General features: G+C 48.7%; 2 protein-coding genes, 1 non-coding gene and 1 pseudogene across 3 annotated transcripts; all 4 read left to right on the top strand.

Moving 5' to 3' along the window:
* Positions 1 to 3998: 3998 nt before the first annotated feature.
* On the top strand, positions 3999 to 4586 carry LOC136505956 (uncharacterized; annotated as a pseudogene).
* Positions 4587 to 4976: 390 nt separating this feature from the next.
* On the top strand, positions 4977 to 9255 carry LOC136503179 (uncharacterized). Its single transcript, XM_066498337.1, has 4 exons — positions 4977 to 4994; positions 6033 to 6597; positions 8648 to 9184; positions 9245 to 9255. Exons 1-4 carry the CDS (start codon positions 4977 to 4979, stop codon positions 9253 to 9255), a joined length of 1131 nt encoding a protein of 376 aa, XP_066354434.1.
* On the top strand, positions 5426 to 5498 carry TRNAA-AGC (transfer RNA alanine (anticodon AGC)). The gene has a single exon. It is a non-coding gene; the product is annotated as a tRNA-Ala (tRNA).
* Positions 9256 to 11577: 2322 nt separating the features above from the next.
* Positions 11578 to 12658, top strand: LOC136506068 (stress-response A/B barrel domain-containing protein At5g22580-like). The gene is made up of 2 exons (XM_066501192.1): positions 11578 to 11809; positions 12182 to 12658. The coding sequence occupies exons 1-2, from the start codon at positions 11691 to 11693 to the stop codon at positions 12387 to 12389; spliced, it is 327 nt and encodes a 108-aa protein (XP_066357289.1). The 5' UTR covers positions 11578 to 11690; the 3' UTR covers positions 12390 to 12658.
* Positions 12659 to 21166: the final 8508 nt, after the last annotated feature.

Genomic DNA, 21166 nt, shown 5'->3' with positions numbered 1-21166 from the left:
CCCACTTGCATCCTCTTGCTTCGCCTTGGGTTGGAGAGGTTGCATGTCTCACTTCTTGATAGGTAGGTAAGGTGCTTTGTTCTCGTCTGGACGACATATCCAGCAGACGGTGTGGACTATGTACAAACTACAACAAGGTTCAGGTGGTGAAGTGAAGAGGTCAACAAGATCCTCAGGTCCAACCTCTGCCCTCTAGGCATGGCCGTGCTTTGTTATCGCTTGAAGTCTGCGCAGCACAACATCTCAGTGTCTGTATGCCCCGTCACGGTCTTGTCGTCCTCCCTGTTGTGGCGGCGCCACGGGACGTCGTAGAAGTCTGGGTGATCGGTTTCTCGTAGATCACGATTATGCCCTTAATTACTTAAATTTGGTATACGAATTACATCAGCAATATCAGCTGCGAGCAAAAATCACGACCAAAAGTACCTAAATAGACCAGCTGCCCTCGCCAAATCCTGTAACAACCTCAACCACCGCGGCAAAGCTTGTAAAGCTGTAATGAACTCGAAGGAAGCAACGGTGGTAATATAAGATCAACAATATTTAATTCTGGTCAAGCACTAGACTCCAAATAAAACAACAAACAGGCGGGGAGGGGGCATTTGCCCCTTTTGGCCTTCGAGATCCTCCACCGTTACTCTATTTATTTAGGCCATGTTTAGAGGGCAGGAATTCCATACAAAAAATATAGGAACAGAAAAAAGTCTCGTCTCGTACGTGTTCCAAATATGTCCTTATTTTATTCTCTTTTTAGTTCTAAGGGCATCCACAATGTACTAAAAAGGTGTCATTAAGCAATAAACGTAGTTGCACAAATACCGCATAAGTCTCAAGCAAAGTTGCACCACAAGCTTGCGATGAACCATATAAGTGAATAAATTAAAAGCGCTAGACCCCGCGTCTGCCGCGACGAGGAGGTGGCGGAGTCACGAATTGAATGGCGACAGCAGCGGCGCCGGAATTGCACCACACCAACCTCGGCCTCCTTGCCACATGCCACCGCGTCATGGTCATGCCCCTCCACCTATTTCCTCCTCGCCTTCGCCTCCCCAAGAAGCCATCGTTGTAGGACTTCTGATAGCGACGCACTTCTCGCGCGGGAGGACTTCCTCGCCTCTCCTGCCGGTTGCCGCGGGCATGGAGGGCCTCGGCCCCGTGCCAGCATGGGATCTGTCGTGCATGCACGAGCATGAATCCTCTTGCGATTGATTTTGCCGGGGGCAGCATGCCTTATTTTTTTTCGAAATGACGGCAAAAGCTTTGCCGCGGATTTTATTAGACGATATAAAGAGAAAAAGAGCAAATACAACTCCCTATTTACACCCAGCGTCCCCTGCTAATCAAAACGGAAACCAGTAAAACGGCAGAAAAAACAACTATACAGGTAAAAAAAAACTTAGACTAGGGACACTCCGAAAACAAGAACCCTGGCCTAACTGAAGAAAATGTCTACTGCTAGTTCGTCGTGTTATGAATTGGAGCATGCCTTATCTCCCTCACGATCGAGCCGTATACATTGTGATCTAACCATAGTTACTGCCGTCTGCTGTGAATCCCACGCTTAAGCTGAATGTTACGCGTGCACATTGCGCATGCCCTAAGGCGACCTCTACGGCTGGGACACAGCTATTTTCAAAAAATGGATATTTTAGTCGATGAAAAATGTGTGAGGGTATTAGATGCTAGTCCTCTAGTTCGATCTGGTTTTGAGCTTTGTTACAAACACATCGAGGAACTCAAGAATAATTTAGTATACTCTTGTCTGCTATTGGAGTCAAGGTCGATGAGTTCTTCGTCTTCTATGGATGATCATTTATTTTTCTCCATTGTTTTCTTAGTTATGCGTGGAGTTGGTCGGATTTTGCAATAATTTTAAACTGATGTCTCTTTTTCAAAGCGGGGCGAAGCTAGATTTTATATATTATATTCATTATACATATATCTAAAAAAATTAGAAGGGTATTCTTTTCATGTACGGAACAACACAGGAATTCTCTCTTTTTTTTGAAACTAGGAATTCTCATTTTTTGAATCCATGGGCCCGGCCTACGTTGCGAGGGAAGAATCCACGTGCCCCTAGGGCGCGTTTGGTTCGTTTCTCAGTACAGCTTGGCTCGCGTGTGGGACACAGGCCCGCAGGAGCCAGGCTACGGTGGTGCAGTGTCCATTCTAAGGATGGCAACGGGTCGGGTTCGGATCGGGTGGAGTCTCCGTGCACCCAAAACCGAAACCCGAAATCGAAACCCGAATTCGCCCCGAAAACCGATTCGGGTGGAAATCCATCACCAAAACCAAACCCGCGGATACCCGAAACCCGAACGGATACCTGAAACCCGAATGGATACCCGAAACCCGCGGATATATATACACATATTCACATGTATAAACAAGAGGCAATAAATAATAAATATTTTCATGAGTCAACTTTAAATAAATTTAATAATTTAAGTAAACAAATTATTATTAGTATATTATAAAACATGAGTTTTAATTCCAAATGATTTATTTCGGATATCCATTGGATATCCACGGGTGGAAAACCAAACCCGAAACCGAACCCGATTGGTTTCGGGACCCCGAACCCGAAAACCGTGGGTGAAAAACCATCCCCAAACCTGAACCCGTAGAACCCGAAACCCGTGGATATCCGCCCCAAACCCGATCCGTTGCCATCCTTAGTCCATTCGTTGGGATGTCTGCATCAGCAGAGGCTGGCCACCCGCAATGCATGTTTGGTTGCCAGGATCACACGAAAGCACATGTCGGGAAACGGATTTCATTTTCGTTTCCAGGGAGCTAGGCCAGCGGAGGAAGATTGCATGCCATGGGCCAGGCCAAACCAGATAAACAGCCAACCAAACATAGGTTACTCGCATCTCACGGCCAGGCTGAGGGAAATATAAGCAACCAAATATGCCCTAGAGTACATGCTACACACACACAAAAAAACCACTGCAGCTGCTGGCTTGTTGCCATGGCCTCTTTAGGGGTGTTTGGCAGGGCTCCAGAGCCCAACTCCAAGCCAGAGCTGGCTGGAGCTAGCCAAACACCCCAACTCCAAAAAAAGTTGGAGCAGCCCAACTTCATGGAGTTTTTGGAGCTCTAGTTCATTCTCTTGTAGCATCTCTTTTTCAGCTACACAACCCTCTGAAAGAGACTTAGACATGGAGTTCCAAGGAAATTACCCACCTTTGCCATCGATTACACACTCCAACCTAGCTAATCGTTATTTCTCTATCCGCCCCCACTCGAACTCTATCCACTCACTACCGCGCTGGCGCACGACTGCTCACCCCGCCGCCTGCTCGCCCACCCCGCCGCCCCCACGCCTCAATTCCCCCGCCGTCCTCGCGGCCGACCCCGCGCCTCCATTGCCCCACCCCCTCGTCGCCCGCCGCCCGACGACCTGCTCCACCTCCCCAACCCTACCCCTCGATGAGAAGAAGGGCGCCGTCCTCATCGATGGCCGGCGTCCTCCGCATCGACGGCCACCGCTCGACGACCTGCTCCGGTGCCAGACCCCACCGGCAAGCTCCCCCAACCCTGCCGTGAAGACCCGCCCAGATCTGCTCGCCGTGCAAGGTATTCCATCACCATTTCTATGCTGTGATTTGTGAAGAATGTAGTGGTTTGAGAATAATGAAAATGAAAAATATTGGTGATTTGTGAATTAGGCATGAATGCTTGCCTACTGTTATATGATGTGCATAGCAGAAGAAAATAGACATGTGAATATCTATGCTTGCCTACTGTGGATTGTTGAACTAGCCATATTGCTCTGTAGTTCATGTTAGGAAACTGTGCATGTTCTGAATGCTTGTGTTGAGTTGGTATAGATGCCGAAAATTGATTGGAACGTAGAGAACACTCGGATCCTATGTGGTTTGATGGCCGAACAGGTTGAGAAAGGAAATTGGCCAAATACATCCTTGAATTCAACTGGTTATGCTGCGGGTCAACTGGGAGCTTTGCATGACACTAGTGTATTGTACCATGCAATGGAAGTGGATGCGGAAGTCTTCCCACGTCCTCCACAAGGTACAAATATTACAAATATTTTGCATGCTCAACTTTTACCTCACATTCTTATGTTATTTTTCATATGTGTAGGCAACTACTATGTTGTGGATGCGGGCTATCCTAATCGTCCAGGTTACTTAGCTCTATACAAGGGTGAAAGGTATCATTTACCTGAGTGGCATCGAGGTATGGAACCAAATACTCCAAAAGAGAAGTTCAACCGGATTCATTCATCTATTCGTAATGTTATTGAACGTTCATTTGGAGTATTAAAGATGAAGTGGTAAATTATTTATAAGATGCCTCCCTATTCCATGCTCACACAAAAGAAGGTTGTAGCTGCTACCATGGTTCTCCACAATTTCATACGTGAGCATGCTAGTGGGGATGTGGACTTTGCTAATTTCGATCGAGATCCGAACATTGTGCCTACTATCCCAGAAAGGTACAACAAATATGTTGTGTCTCAACACGGCTCTAATGGGTCCACTTCGGAATCAAGCTTTGTGACTATGGACTCATTTCGTGATAGTTTAGCTACATCCGTCGTCTTAGCTTGGAATTAATGTAATCATATTTTGAAACTATGGACTTGTATCTCAGATTATTTGGTTGGACATGATTATCTTGTAATATGTTGGTACTTTAATTTATTTACATGCTTGTCGGACTTTGCATCTCTGCGTAGTAGTATGAAGGAATATGTTCTCGGTTGTCCTAGAAATGATGATCCATACACTTGAGCTAAGCACTACCTGAGGACATACGTGTCACTGTTTTGCTGCTGCACGCATAATTGAAGTACACTCATATCAACCAAGGGCAAAGTGGACAATCCACACTGACAAACCATAATTCTGGAGCTGAAAGTAAGCCTATAGACAACTCCAACTCCACTCAGAACCAGCTCCACCTAAAGTTCTGGAGTTAGAGCCGCTCCATCTGGAGTTAGAGCCATGGCAAACACGGCGTTTGTACGTTGCCAACCCAGGTGGTGTTTAGTTCCCAAAATTTTGCAAAATTTTTTAAGATTTCTCGTCACATCGAATCTTTAGACGCATGCATGAAGCATTAAATATAAATAAAAAATAAAACTAATTACACAGTTTAGACGAAATTTACGAGACGAATCTTTTAAGCCTAATTAAATTATAATTAGACACTAATTACTAAATAACAATGAATATTTTTTAAAAAAAATTCGCAACTAAACAAGGCCCGGTATCCATCCAGTGTACCGAAACCCAAGTATGCAGTAGCACTAACAAAGCTGCCTCGGATGGTCCAGTGCCTAAAAAGAAGGCCCGGCTGTAGCATCAAGTAACGAACGACTCAGTCTATGTTACACCCAAACCTACCTATGGTTAAATGTTATAAAAGGTAGACTGGACGCCAAATCTCATCAGGGGATGTAGCTCAGATGGTAGAGCGCTCGCTTAGCATGCGAGAGGTACGGGGATCGATACCCCGCATCTCCAAGTCTTTTTTTTTCATTTTCCTATTTTCCCTTCATTTTTTTTTCAATTTTTGGTTCACTCACTTGTGGTCGACTGATCCTCATCGATTCCGAACAAATTTTTCCAGATGGTAGGTAGAGCGCTCGCTTAGCATGCGAGGGGCCTGGGCGCCTGACTCGTTCATCCGTGCGGTATCGACGAAAAAGCGTCCGTACCCGCGAGTCGACGAACGATTCCCTGCGTCTGCGTGCGTACCTGAGTTGACGAACGCACGCTCATCGTCTCCTTCCCTTATCTTGTGCCGTATCCGTAACCTAACCGTATCGTATATTCTATCTTGTAGCAGTGCGGTGCCGGTGCGTCCTCCAGCACGCATCGCACATTCGCGCTAGCGCCGTCCGGTGCAGCCTGCACATAGCCAGGTGATAGACAGGCCCGTCGGCGCACGCGACGGACGGCGGCTGGTGCCTCCTATACCAGACGGAAAAGGAGCGCAGGCGCAGGCGCTCCGCCACAGTTGTGCCACCCACCCACGCGGCCACGCCACGCGAATAGCCCGAGTCCCCAACCCGACGCGGGGAACGGGATTACGGGAACAGTTCGCAACGGCACAGCAGCCGAGCGCGGAGCGCCGCATTCCACAGTCACGCGCACACACACCACCACCACCAGCACCGCAGGTCCACAGTAACTGAGCCGGGGGAGCCGGGAGCGTCCGGCCCCGACAGCCCGCACTCGGCACCACCACCGCCCCACAGTCCCACACCACCCCTCCCCGGGCGAGCGGCGATGGGTCCGGCATGTCGTCGAGCATGGCGCTGGCGCTCGCGGGCTTCTGCTTCAGCGTCCTCTTCATCGTCTTCGTCTGCACCCGCCTCGCCTGAGCGCTCCTCCGCTCCCGCCGCGCCGCCGCCGCGAACCCCGCGCTCCCGCAGCACTACGCCCACGGCTACGCCGACCCCGACCCGTTCCCGTTCCCGTTCCACGTCGCCCGCCACCACCACCACGCCGCCGCGGGCTCCTCCCCCGGCCTCGATCCCGCCGCCGTCGCCGCCTTCCCCACCCGCGCCTACTACGCCGCAGCACGCGCCTCAGACTCCGACGGCGACGACGATTCCCAGTAAGTCCTCCTCCCTACTCCTCTCCTTCCCTTCCGCGCTCTGGGGCGGCGGGCTATTCCAATCTGTGTCCGCACGCCACCGCTCCGCTGTCGCGTCGCGTCCCGTGCAACGCAAGCTTCGAATCCAACCCAACCCACCGCGCTCCTGCTTTCGCGTGCGGTTCGGTGGAGTTGCCGTTGCTGGAGGGTACGGTACAACAAGTGCAAGCCTGCTATTGCTTGCCGTCGCACGGTGGGCTAGTTCGCCGGTCGCCACGAGGGACTACGATGGAGGGGATTGCAGTCGGAGCCTCGCAGCGGAGCCGGCGTTACCCGATCGCGCACGTTTCTGCCGGCAGGATTCGTTGGTGGTTTTCGGATCGGGGTTCGGGATGCCGCAACTAGCGTAGCTGCGAGGCCGGACCTCGGAGGAGTGGGTGGGGGAGGGCCGGGTCCACCACCGGGGATCTATTCCGGGGGTGGAATGAATCAGATTGGAAATGGGGTGCCCTAGTTCATCCCGGTGTCGCTGTCAGTGCTTAGTTGGGTTCTTCTGGAGATCGTTGTCCTGTTCGTTTGGTCGCTGTCAGTGCTTAGTTGGGTTCTTCTGGAGATCGTTGTCCTGTTCGTTTGGTCGCTGTCAGTGCTTAGTTGAGAGATAGTTGGGTCTTTAGGATGATCAGTAATGTCGAGCTCTTGCTATTCTGGGCGCGACGCTAGGTTCTTATTGTAGTTGTTTTCATTGAAAAGTTGGTTGGAGACTGTACATGGTAGTATAGGCTAATACAAGTTCTACAGGTCCGCATCATATGCAAGTGACGCGGACACCTCGAGCTAATTTCATAATTCAATGTTATATGGAAAGAAACTTATGGAGAAATCATAATTAAAATGTACTTGCCTTTTGTAATACCAGCATATTGCCTGAATCTCTACTGGTGCACTGTGTTTAGGTGTTTACCCCCCAACAGCTTCGATGTTGCCCTTTGCCAATATGTTTCTGGAAAATCATAAAGCCCTTTGCCAAGCCTGTGTTTGCTTAATGTTACTGAAAAATCATGAAGCCCTTTGCCAGCCCTATGCTTGGTTAGTGTTACTGAGAAATCATGAAGCCCTTTGCCAAGCCTTTGCTTGGTTAGTGTTACTGAGAAATCATAAAGCCCTTTTCCATGCCTGTTCTTGCTTAGTGTTACTGAGAAATCATGAAGCACCACCCCATTGGGAGGTAGCCTTTTGGTACCGAAAAGGTTGCCATTGAGGAATCATTACATTTTCAGTACCATAGAAGTTGTCCTCGAAGATTTTGGTGCTTTGTCCTTGAGGATTTCGGTGCCTACATAGGGAAAATGGTGCGATTGTTCAGTACCAGTGCCTTGCCTATTATGCTCTGCTGGTGCTGGATATCGACAATTGAGTCATTAAGTCCCTCAGCTTGCGTCGTTACTGGGCAGTGGACAGCTAAGACCACTTGATCAGTCACATCAATATGGGGGTATGGACGTGTAGCTGGTCCCTGAAGATGATAGAGACGAATGATGAAACATTGTTATCAAGTAGTCTAACCTCACCTGTGCTTGATGAAAGGGAAACAGGGACTGGGTTAACAAGTCCTCTGGCTGAATGCGAAGTAGTTACTATCTGCTCTTGATTGATTGAAACATGAACATGAAACATAAATTTGAAGATTTTGTCATGGTGAGGAGTAGATGTTTCATCCCAATAGTTCTCAGGCTAGTGCCTCATTTCTCATTTAGTACACACAAATTGACTATCATATTTGCATCATTAGTTTCTTACTTATAGCTATACTGAATTTACATGAACAACAAACCATCGATGGTAAGTGTAAGATAGCAGTTTCAGTCTGAGGCTATGATGTTACCTTTCTTAAGCACGAGTAATTATCCTTTGCATCCTTTTGTTGCATCAAAACTGAAAATGGTGACACTGTTGTTTGAGATATCTAGTTTTAACAAATCTTCTTATTGAGATTCCTTTTTTCTTTTAATATTTTTAGCCACTGGCTGTTTTACTGGCCCTGGAACTGAACCATTTTTGTTCGTATTGGCAGGTGCGTCATTTGTCTTGCAGAATACGAAGAGAGACGTGCTACACATTCTGCCTTACTGCAGCCATAATTTCCACATGGCCTGTATCGATTTATGGCTGCAGCAGAACTCAACCTGCCCGGTGTGTAGAATCTCACTGCTTGTGCTTGATAACCCTGAAAGCGAACACACTGCACCTCCTCCTCCTCCCCCTCTATCCAGCATAGTGATAAGCCCTCCAAGCTCTCCTGAATCGTCGAGATCAGATCCATGTCGCTGCCTGTTTGTCAGCAGTGGGCACTCATCAAGGGCATCAGAGGTTCCTAGACATGAGCCCGACCAGGAGAATCAGGTTGTATCTGGTCCATCAGTGGATGGGGCTGACAGCTTGCCGTTGTCTGAAGTTAACCCGCCTCCTGAAAATAACAGCCAAACAGTCGGGCTGTGTTTAGTTCGCGAAATTTGGGAATTTGGTTACTATAGCACTTTCGTTTTTATTTGGCAATTAGTGTTCAATCATGGACTAATTAGGCTCAAAACGTTCGTCTCGCGATTTTCAACCAAACTGTGCAATTAGTTTTTTTTCGTCTACATTTAATGCTTTATACATGTATCGTAAGATTCGATGTGATGGCTACTGTAGCACTTCTTGAGAAACTTTTTGAAAACTAAACACAGCCTCAGAAAGCAGGTGGACAGATCTACCCAGCTAGGACCCTGCAAATAGCAGCTGCTTTGGCGCCTCTGCTGTGCAGTCCCCGCAGGGCGAACAAGTACGTGTTAAAACGAGAAACATGGGCACTGGTGGTGGATGCCTGTTGTAGGTTAGATTTGAGGGGTTTCGTGTAGATACGAGAAATCATTCAGGTTTGTTGTTGGAAAGAAAAGCACACTTTATTCATTCAGTATTCATGGTCAAAAACAGCAAACTGTGGTATACGGTTATACGTATGCCACCGGAGAGATGGCAGCAGCAGTGCATCTGCAAAAAACTAGTACCCTGTTGTTGGCATCAACAAATAGGATAGAGGATTAGTTCCATACTTCCATGTGATGGGACCATTTGAAAATGACATGGTTTTGTGTACTGGAGAGAGTCATTTGAAATGAACGTGTTTTATTTCCCGGGGCGGGGCGATGCTAGGGCTTAACTGATGGCTGATGCAGCAGCTGTCTTATTCAGGAACGCATGTAAAAATTCTTAAGCATCAAAGGTCAGTGGCGGAGGATCATTGAGACCAAAGGGGGCCATGGCCACCCCTGATTTTGATTGTTTCTTAAGAGTAATAGTGCTTATTGAACAACAAACGTTGAAAATCTATGTGGATTAGCACTAATGGCTCCTCCTGGCCCCTCCTAACTTTAACGTGAAGCTCCGCCACTATCAAAGGTATAGGTATAGTAATATACTTTATGAAATCCATTTTGGAACGATCACAATTAAACTATCGATATAAATATGTTATAATATTTTATGTCAAACATAAAAGATTTTTTTTATCTAAAATACTCCCTCAATTCAAAATAATAAGATATTTTAGCTTTTCTACATACATTACTTTTACTATGCATCTAGACATAGTGCATAGCAAAAGCTATGTATCTAGAAATCTAGAAAATCCAAAACGTCTTATAATTTAGAATGGAGGAAGTCGAAGCTAACATCATAATCCTTTGTCAGAGTATTAATATAATGTAGCATCAATTGCTAATGTAATACTAGGGGTGAAAATAGTATGGATATTTTCCGATCGTATTTGAAACCGAATCCGTTTAGAGGAGTTTAGATCTGTCCGTATCCGAGTTCGGATGTTCAACATCCGATACCGTATCCGTATCCGAATACTCAAATCGTATATTTATGATGCCCTATCCGACGTAGCTGACATTATCCGTATTAGAATTCGTATCCGAACATAAATATGAAAACAAATGTAATATCAGTGATATCCGTTCGTATCCGATCCGTTTTCATCCCTACATAATACCATGACTCGTTAATGAAATATTTTCATAATTAAGAAAGCGTAGAAATCGATAATACTCATTGCTCATGCATACATCGTCTATATGGTGGTACAGTCAGTGGCGGATTTGGACCTAGGGCCACTAGGGCCATGGCCCTAGGCGTGGCCCAAAATCCCCCTTATACTATATGTTGTTTTGGGCCAAATCTTGTCAACTCCCGGCCCAACAAAGAGGGAGGAGAGGCAGTGGCCTTAGGCGTGGCAACTGATGAGCTCCGCCACTGGGTACAGTGGTATGTGTCATGAAATTACGCTTCGAGCTAGGGGTTTATTTGTAAATTTGTATATATTTAGTGGCTATTTTTATATAACTTTTATAATAATAGTAAAGATGGGTAAGTTTTGTTGGAAAATAATATAATGGCTATATTGTTAATGATGATGAAAGCTTATCGAATTCAAGGAGCGGGTGTGTGTCAGTTTATGTTTTTGTGAAAAATTTCTAAGATTTATCATTTCCTTTTTCGCTTGTCTCGTAACACAGTAGCCTCCAATTAGTAATAGACCATTTTGTTTGCCTGATCAAGTTGTCCAGATCAGGATGGCTCCGAACGAGGTGGTCCCTGGGTTTTGCGACGCACAAGTTGATTGTCTAAGGGCTTCTTTGGATCAATCATTCATTTTCCCTTTAATCCTCCCCAAACTTCATAGAAAATGAGTGTATCCAAACTAGCCCTAAATTAGACTACAATGGTAACTACACAGAACACCTTGGTGCCGGATGACACCACTCCGCGCCTCAATCCAAACAAGTTGTATGTAACTCCAATTAATAACAGTAAGATTCTCTGCAGTGTTTAATTTACTGTGCCGAAATGATTCAGTCTACTAGGAATAATAAGCTCTGCAGTGATCCCTGTCGGTGCCGCAGCACGCAGCGCACTAGCTTAAATTGGCCAGCACCATCATGTCGCCACGCCACGATTCATCGCAGCATTGACACCCCCAGCATGCTCCTCTGCAAATAAAGCCATTGGGGGAGTGAGTGAGTGAGTGTGAGGAGACCTTTGAGCGAGCGGGAAGGCTTTCGGCGCCGGCCATGGGGGAGGTGAAGCACCTGTGCCTGGTGAAGTTCAAGGAAGGCGTCGTGGTGGAGGATGTGCTCAAAGGCATGACCGACCTCGTGGCCGGGATGGACATGGTGAAATCTTTCGAGTGGTACACATTCATTCATGAGCTGTTACCTTTTCGCTTCCCACTTCCTTCCATTATTCTTCCCCTTTTGTGAAGCAAGCTGAATGTATGCATTCAGCTTTTCTGGTTAAAGTTTACATGCACTGCATGGTGAATTAGTAACAGTAACACATAGTACAGGTCTGAATGGCTTTTGTTCAGTCACTCATTCAGTTCGCAAACAGGTGTCCGTCCATCCAACTTCTTCAGAGACTTCTAGCTGTATATCATATGCTCTGCTGAATGACACTTTGCTAGTAGAAGAGAAAGACTGAAATGTGTTCTGTTCATCGCCCTGCTCTCCATGCATCTCCATGAATGGACGAACGAACCAACGGATGAATGAACTGGTTGCAGGGGCCAGGACGTGCTGAACCAGGAGATGCTGACGCAGGGCTTCACCCACGTCTTCTCGCTGACCTTCGCCTCCGCCGACGACCTGGCCACCTACATGGGCCACGACAGGCACGCCGCGTTCGCCGCCACCTTCATGGCCGCGCTCGACAAGGTGGTCGTCATCGACTTCCCCGTCGTCGTCGCCAAGCCGCCGCCGCCTCCGGCATGATCTGCTCGCACCTGTCGGTCATTGTACGGCGCCCTTTCAGGTAGCAGCAGATCCATGTCTGTTGTGTTTGCAGCGCTGGTGGTGTACTATTGCTTACTGTACGTACTTAGTACTATTTAGTGCTTGTTCTCCGGTATCTATATGTCCCGGCTACTGCATGCATGGTGTAGTAGCTGTAAGCCTGTACAGTACTCTGCAAGGCAAATATCTGCACCGTGCGCTCTCCGTTCAAGTACCTATTGTTGGGTTATCTTTGGAATAAATTCTGTTCACCATGTCTCTCTTTTCTTTTCAGTGTTTTATGATGGATTGACAGATTCCTAACCAAGTTTTAATTTGTTATTACTGGCTCCTGCTTAAACTCTGGCGAGAGCAGAGCAGGTGTCATCCCGGTCACACCGAGCAAAGTGCCGATCCCCTATGCCACTCACCCTTATGAAGTTATGCAGGGCACAACATGCAACAATGATTTGACTTTGTATTTGGGGGGCATAACTAGGGACTTCTTTCATCATCCGCCACTTCATTTTCAACACTCCAAATGACCTTTCTATGACATTTCTAAGTGACGAATATGCATAATTGAAGATCTCAGTTTTACCTTGTGGTTCTGGTGCCTCTCGGTACTCCTGTAGGTGGTACTTTGTTCCCTTGTACGGTGCAAGATAACCTGGTCGGTTAGCGTACCCCGAGTCCACAAGGTAATATTTGCCTATACCATTGAAACAACAGTTAGTATCACGAACTTGTACTCGTATGCACAAAAGTAAAACCAACTAATTGTATACCTGTTGGTGGATGTGGAAACACGTTGCTGTATGTTGTTGTCGCATCAGTGAAGACCCTCATGTCATGTACTGAACCCGGCCAGCCAGCTAACACGAATGTAAACCGCATGTCGAAGTCACACACAGCCAAGACATTCTGTGTTGTCATCCCCTTGCGGCATAGGTGCTGCACAAACTTATCACTAGGCACCACATAGGGGACATGAGTCCCATCTATCGCCCCTATACAGTCCTTGAAGTAGGGATAGAACCTAGGATTTCTTAGCCTATCATGCATAGTGCTGAAATTTGGGTCATTAGGCCTAATGATGTCAGAAGCAAGCTTGACAACAGACTTCAACACCCTATGAAACATGCTATGCACAGTCCCCAGTGACCTCTCAAACCTGTCCTCCGCTTGCCTAACAGATTGTGGAGCCCCCACCATCCACAGAAACATCCTAAGGGCCTCAATAAATGCGGATTTGCTATTAGATTTCGGCCCATATGATTCTACCAACACATCATGCAGACTGTGGAACATATCAGGGCTCATTCTGAACATGTTATAACATGCCTTCCTATTTTCTAGTTTACTATGTACCCATTCCAAACCAGTAATGACTGGCTGTCTATACTCTGACCTTGACAAGTGCTTGTCAATGTGGTAGGCATACTGGTACATACCGTACAGGAAAGCATCGTCATCATCCTCCGCCTCCATCCAGTCACTGATGAACTCGTCCAAATCATTCTCATAACAATCTTGCCTCGAGGACATCATCCCTGTCACTATTGCTTGGACATCCTCCTGTCAAAATGAAAACAGTTCACGTCAGTTTTCAACATCAACTAGGCAACATTAGCATGCATCCCTATTCGAACTGACTCATGCCAGTTACTCAAACTCATGCACTACATACATCAACAGATCATAGCCATATCCAATCATACTACAAATAACCAGTTCAAGTGTTCGACATGACATACTTAGGTCAATGACAAATGACACCCACCACACCTCACATAGTTCTAATGACATAACTTAGTAACTACGTAGAAAGCTTAAGAAAATAAGGTCTAGGGGAGGACCCCGATGTATTGCTTAATCGTCAGCATCCTTCCTTGGGGCGAGGAGCTTATGAAGAAGTTCATAACAGGCTCACTCTACACGATCTTGAGCACGGCCATCCACTCAGCTAGGGTCTCTTTAGTTGCACCACACTGTCTTGCCAATTGTAGCACTAGTTCCACCTTCCTCTCCAGCGCCTTGCTGTTGTCCTCAATTTTTTGGTTCCTCTCTTGCCACATGGCTGTCATCCTCTCAAGTCTCTGCCTTGAAATCTCATTGTATTCCTTCATGTGACCATCCATGGTCCTGACAGCGGGGCTCTTGGACCGCTTGCTCAGGCTGGAGGCAGTTGTGCTGGTGCTGCTTGCCCTCTTAGTACCGACACTAAGCGGCGTAAGTTGGTCGTCGTGCTCATCATTGGAGTCATCATCCGAACTTTCAACGTCAACTATATTGCTTTGGGCAGGACAGAACGACGTTGAGCCATCAACAGCGTTGCCGGCGAACATCCGGTCCAAATCGTCCAAGTACAGAGGCCACCCGTCCTTGAGCTTCTTCCACTCCGGGTGTCCCTGAAAAACCGGCATAGGTGAATCATTGAATATTAACATTTTAACAGTACATGATTGAACATAAGATTGCTTACATACCACCGTACGAGAGTCCCACCAAGCATCAGTAGCAAGGATGGAGCCATCGTCTCGCCTGCCTAAGCAGTGCCTTTTCGGAGGTCATTTATAAAATGCCACAAATGCTTGAGCTGGTGTAACTTACTTTTGAACTGGTCCTTGTCATGAACCAAGGTTGTTGCTGCATAATACCTTGCAATCAGATCTCTCCACCCTTACTTGTTCATGCAGCCGCGGATACAATTGCCACTGTCAATTTGGTGGCACCAGATTTGGCAAAACTTGCTTATATTGGGCTCTGACCAGTTTCCCCTGGCGTTCCTAGCCTAAACGATTTCATAAGAAATAATTTCACACCGACGAACAGGCTAAGATGGGGAGAACAGCAAATGCTTCGAACACAATAGTATACAATAGCAAGATAGACGATGGGTGAGGAAAACTACCGGGATGTGACCCACGGGGGTAGCATGCATCGGGTTGACGATGTCGTCGTCCACGTGTGGGACAGCCCCACGACGGCGGCGACGCCGGCCCCTTCCTCCACCCTCGAAGGCTGAGGCAGAGGCGCGACCACGATGGACGTGCGGCACTCGGTCGCCTCCGACAGCTTCTGATGTGGCGCGGCCTCTCGTGCTGTCGCCGCCTCCTCTAAAGCGGGCGCTGGGAGGCTGCTCGTAGGTGAGGTTCCGCTGCCGAGGAACACGAACGGGAGGCGGCCCCATCTGGCTACTAGTAGGGTCGGACCGAGGGTCGGCGTTGTAGCTGTCCATGCCAGCCCATCCCCCACCGTCATTGAGGTCCAGGGAATCTAGGCCCCAGCGGGGAGGGTTGATGCTGCTGGACCCCATGTAGGGTGGCGCCGGGTCGGTGAAGCCCTCGTACACCGACGAACCCAAAAGCGGGTTCGCCCCCCGCAGGAAGTTCCATGTGCCGTCGTTGCTGCCGGAGCCACCGTCGAAGTTCGCGCTGCCGCCTCCGTTGTAGCCATCATCAGGGAAGCCGTCCATCTAGGACGCCACGGCCGTGCAGTGACTGGATCCGGCCATGCCTCTCGTAGATCTACCGGCCGGGGTGGTGGATCTAGGCGGGCGCGTGCGCTAGCTTCGGCGGCGAGCGGTGGGACCGCCGAGGCGAGATACGTGCGGGGGAGAGCGGGGCTAGGGTTGACGAATGCGCGAATGGAGGGGTCATGCCTGCCGACGCTGTGTGCCATGCGGTTTTGCGGCTGCCGTTGGGCCTCATGCCAAAAACATACGCGGGCCGCTTTTCACCCCCCGTTTAGTTCCAAACTCCAAAAATTGGCCCAATTTCAGAATTTGGCTCCCCAACTAAACACGGGCTCAATGTGAGATGTAATCTGTTGCCCTCCCTCTCTCTCTCTCTTGCGTCCGACAGCAGTGGAGGCAAAAGTAAGCCAACTGTCATTCCTAGTCACTGTATCGACGTGGCAATAGGTCATGTCTCTAGTACTTTTTTACTAGAATTAGATAGGAGTAGTTGGGAGTTGGGGTACTTGCCAATTGCCATTATACCTGGTAAGGTACGGCTAGAGTTGTATATATTTTTCCAAGGCAATGGAAAACTCAGTCCAGTTTGCCACATTCAGAAGCAGAGTCCCGACCAATGTTGGTGCTTGTGCTGTGTGTGTTCTGTGCTCACCTCTTCTTCAACCTCTCGCCAAGTGAGTGTGCTGGTGGTCGGCTGGGCCAACAACTAGTATCAGAGCCGAGTCTGTCATGCGGCTGATGACCGACGATGGAGGGTGATGCTGCGAGGACGGTGGCGGTGCAGGGTGGAGGGGCGCATCCGCCGCCTTCACCACCACCCGTGCAGAGGATAGTGCGGGACATTAGCGGGGCTAACTAGCCGGTCCTCACCCGCACAAACTACGGTGAGTGGTTGGTGGCCATGAAAGTCAAGCTCAGAGCCAGACGGATCTGGAAGGCCATCGACTAGGCCACCGAGGACAAAGAAGAAGACTGTTCGGCGTTGGAGGCAATCCTGTCCACCATGCCTTCGAAGTACTAGGAGCTACTAGGGTCAAAGGACTCCACCAAGGAAGCTTGGGACGCCCTCAAGGCCATGCGCATCGGGTATGATCACGCGAAGAAGGTGAAGGCGCAGCAGCTGCAGCGAGAGTACGATGCGCTGGTGTTCCGTGATGGGGAGGCAGTGGAGGATTTCGACCTCAAGCTGCAGTCGCTTGTCAGTTAGCTGGCAGCGCACGACATCACCATCGACGACGAGGAGGCAGTCGCCAAGTATTTGTGTGTCGTGTCACCCATGTACACCCAGATCGTGCTCTCCATCGAGACACTGATTGACAAGTCCACCCTTATGATCGAGGATGTGACTAGGCGCTTGCGGGCGGTGGACGACCACACAGAAGCGACTGCGACACCGGTCGATGGAAAGTTGCTGCTAACCGAGGAGGAGTGGGCGGCCCGGATGTGGGAGAAGTGGTTCGGGGAAGGCTCCTCCAGCCGCGGCGGCGACGGCAAGCGCTGTGGCAAGGCCCCACAGAAGAAGAAGAAGGACGATGAGCCCCTCGGCACGGACACGTGCCGCCACTATGGGAAGACTGGCCATTGGGCCAAGGAGTGCCCGAACCAAAAGAAGGAGAAGAAGGCTGAGGCTCACTTGGCTCAGGTGGACGACGATGAGACAACTCTCCTGATGATGATGTTTTGTGTGCTGCACGACGACGAGGCAGAGGAGAAAACAGAGGAGGTGGCGGTTGCGAAACGGGGGAAGGCATCGCAGGCCATCGACCTCAATGAGCCATGCGCCCAAGTCCATCTTGGACGTGTGGGCGGCGAGGTGGAGCAGAGGTGGTACCCGGACTCTGGTGCCAGCAACCACATGACCAACTCCAAGGTGGCCTTCTCCAAGCTCGACGGTGGCATGACGGGGTTGGTGAGATTCAGGGACGGCTCGAAGGTGGAGATTTGAGGCCATGGCACCATCATCTTTTGGTGCTAGAACGGCGAGCACCGCGCGCTGACGGATGTGTATTACATCCCGTAGCTGCGTTCAAGCATTGTCAGCATTGGGTAGCTGGACGAGCATAGGAGCGAGGTGCTGATCGAGAGCAGGATCTTGAGGATTCATGATCGGGAGCAGCGTCTTCTCTCCAAGGTAAAACACTCTGGTAATCGACTGTACCTGCTCGACTTGAAGGTGGAGCAGCCGATCTATTTGGCGGCGCAGCGCACGGAGGGGCCATGGCTGTGGCACGCTCGCTTCAGCCATCTCAGCTTCGACGCGCTCGATTGGCTAGAGAAGATGGTCCGTGGGCTGCCCCACATCGAGCATGTAGGTGAGCTGTGTGATAGCTGCCTAGCTAGGAAGCAGAGGAGGCTGCCATTCCCAAAGGCAGCCAAGTATCGCGCCACGGACGCCCTTGAGCTCGTCCATGGCAACCTCTGTGGGCCAATCACGCTGGCCACGCACGGCGGGCGGTGATATTTCCTTCTGCTCGTGGATGATTGCCGTCGCTACATGTGGCTGCAACTCCTGATGAGCAAGGATGAGGCGGCGAAGGCAATAAAGAGGTTCCAGGCGCGGGCGGAGGTAGAGTCCAAGAAGAAGCTACGCGTGCTTAGGACAGATCGCGACGATGAATTCACTTCGGTGGAGTTCACTGCTAAACGGTCCTAAATGGCTAGAGGGGGGTGAATAGCCTAATTAAAAAAATTTACAAAACACTTAGAGCAAGTGGTTAGTACAACAAAAGGCATAAATGCGTTTTACACTAGCTCTACTAATTGTTGCAAGCCACCTATCCACAATTCTAGATGATTAAGATCTCTAGGCACACAAAGACTATGTTGCTACTTCTTACCAATTAGTGATCTCACTAGCACAAATAAATAACCAATTACTCTAGTTGCTCACTAAGCTACACTACCACTACACAAGAGTATATGAAAGTAAGTACAAAAGAGTGGTAGAGGGGTTATACCGACGAGGCAAGTGACAATCAATCAATAAATAAATACCAAGTAAATACCGAGAGAATTCCAAAGAGACAATTGACACACATTTTTTCTCCTAAGGTTCACATGCTTGTCGGCACGCTAGTCCCCATTGTGTCGACCGTTCATTTGGTAGTTCGGTGGCTAGTAGGCATTCACAAGCCTTGCCCAACACTTGGGCACCACAAGAACTCACCAACAAGTGAGGGTACTCAATAACACAAGCAATTTACTAGAGTACCTTTTGTCTCTTCACCGGGAGAAGGTCAAGAACCCGCACAAATCATCGGGAGATGGCTATGAACAATCACCAACTCATGCCAAAGCTCCTTCACTGCTCCAAGACATCTAGGTGGAGGCAACCACCAAGAGTAACAAGCAATCCCATAGCTCACACGATCACTAGTGCCACTAGATGCTCAAACTCTAAGCAAATGCACTAGAATCAATCCCAATCTCACTTGGATTGATGAATCAACGAAGGAGATGAGTGGGAGGTGTTTGGCTTAGCTCACAAGGATGTATCACTGATGAAAAAGTCTAAGAGAGTGAGCTAGAGCCGGCCAACAACTATTTATAGAAGCCCCAAAACTTAAAGAGTTGTTGGGCTCTCTGCACGTCGACCAGACACGCTGACCGGACACGCCGAGTCCGGTCAGGCTCCGAGTTCAGTCGCCCACAGCCATCCACATGGCACCTCTTCAAACCTCAGCCGCTAGATCCCAACGGTCAGGAACAATCCACACTCGCGTTAAGAATCAACCGAACACATCTCTTAATTGACCGGACGTGTGCACAAGAGGAGTCCGATCGATTCCAGAGAGCATCCAGAGAGCTCCCGGAGCGACTGAACATGTCCGATCGCCACTGACCGGACGCACCTAGAGTTCAGTTTGCTTTGCTCCCATGCGCCCATGCTACATCATGTTGATCGGACGCGCCACAGTCATGTCCGGTCCATTCTCTTCACCAGCGTCCGATCAAGCCAGTGCAGCTGGTCAGACCTAGGGTTAAGCACTGGACATGTCCGGTCCACGGGGCTAGCATCCGATCACTTCTGAACTCCTCCTTTCCTTTTTCTATCTCTTCAACCACTTCACCTTTGCTTCCAAGTTGCTAACCACAAAGTGTATAACTCATGTGCATGTGTGTTAGAATTTTTCAAAGCATTTTTCAAGGGTTAATTGTTAGGTCACTAGGTCCTAATGCATATGTATGGAATTCATCCACCTAGTGGCACTTAGATAACCATATTTTCTTTGAGATCACCCCTCTTAATAGTACAACTATGTATCCTAAATGTGATCATTCTCTCTATAGTGTCTTGATCACCAAACCAAAAAATGGCTCCTATGAATATATCTTTGCCTTGAACCCATTTTTGTTTTTCTCTTTCTTCTTTTCCAAATGCGGAGCACTTGATCCATCTTTGTCCATATTTATCACCATGAACTCCATCATCTAGCCCCATCACTTGGTCTTGGACCATCCTATCTTGTCTACACACTTAGATCAAGGATTAATCCATAGGTTTCATCAATTAACCAAAACCAAACTAGGGCTTTCAGCTGCGTACTGCGCGAATCAGGGAGTGGTACGACACCACACTGTGCTGTACTCACCACAACAAAATGGTGTGGTGGAACGGCGGAACCAGATGGTGGTCGGCATGGCTAGATCCATGCTGAAGGCCAAGAGCATGCCGATAGAGTTCTAGAGTGAGGCGGTGACCACAGCGGTGTTCATCCTCAACCGCATGCTCATAAAGGACCTAAAGGGCATGATGTCGTTTGAAGCTTGGTACGGGTGCAAGCCGGACGTGTCCTTCCTCAGGACGTTCGGCTACATCGGCCACATTAAGAAGATGAAGCTGTTCCTCACCAAGCTGGAAGATAGGAGCACGCCGATGGTGCTCCTAGGATACGAGGAGGGTACCAAGGTGTATCGGCTCTATGACCTGCGCGGAGGCAAGGTGGTGGTCTCGCATGATGTCGTGTTCGACTAGAACGTGGCCTGGGACTAGGAGAGTTCGGGCACGGGGGAAGCTGGCGGCTTCAGCAGCACCTTCATCGTCGAGCACTTAGTCATCCATGGTGGTGGAGACGCTGGAGAGGAGGTGCTAACCACTCCAGCAGGAGAGCTGACCACTCCAGATGTAACACTCTCGGTGTTACATTGTACAGTTTTTGCTAAAACACTACATGAGCATCATACTTGTTTGTACATGGGTGTAATATAGGGTATAAATCAACGTACGACACTTGAAACGTTCATCCAAAACAAGAAACAAATGTTACATTTCATGTCGCTTTATATCGTTTAGTATTCT

This window comes from Miscanthus floridulus, chromosome 14 (assembly GCF_019320115.1).
Source record: "Miscanthus floridulus cultivar M001 chromosome 14, ASM1932011v1, whole genome shotgun sequence".
Taxonomy (NCBI): domain Eukaryota; kingdom Viridiplantae; phylum Streptophyta; class Magnoliopsida; order Poales; family Poaceae; genus Miscanthus; species Miscanthus floridulus.
This window is presented reverse-complemented; position numbering and strand designations above follow the sequence as displayed.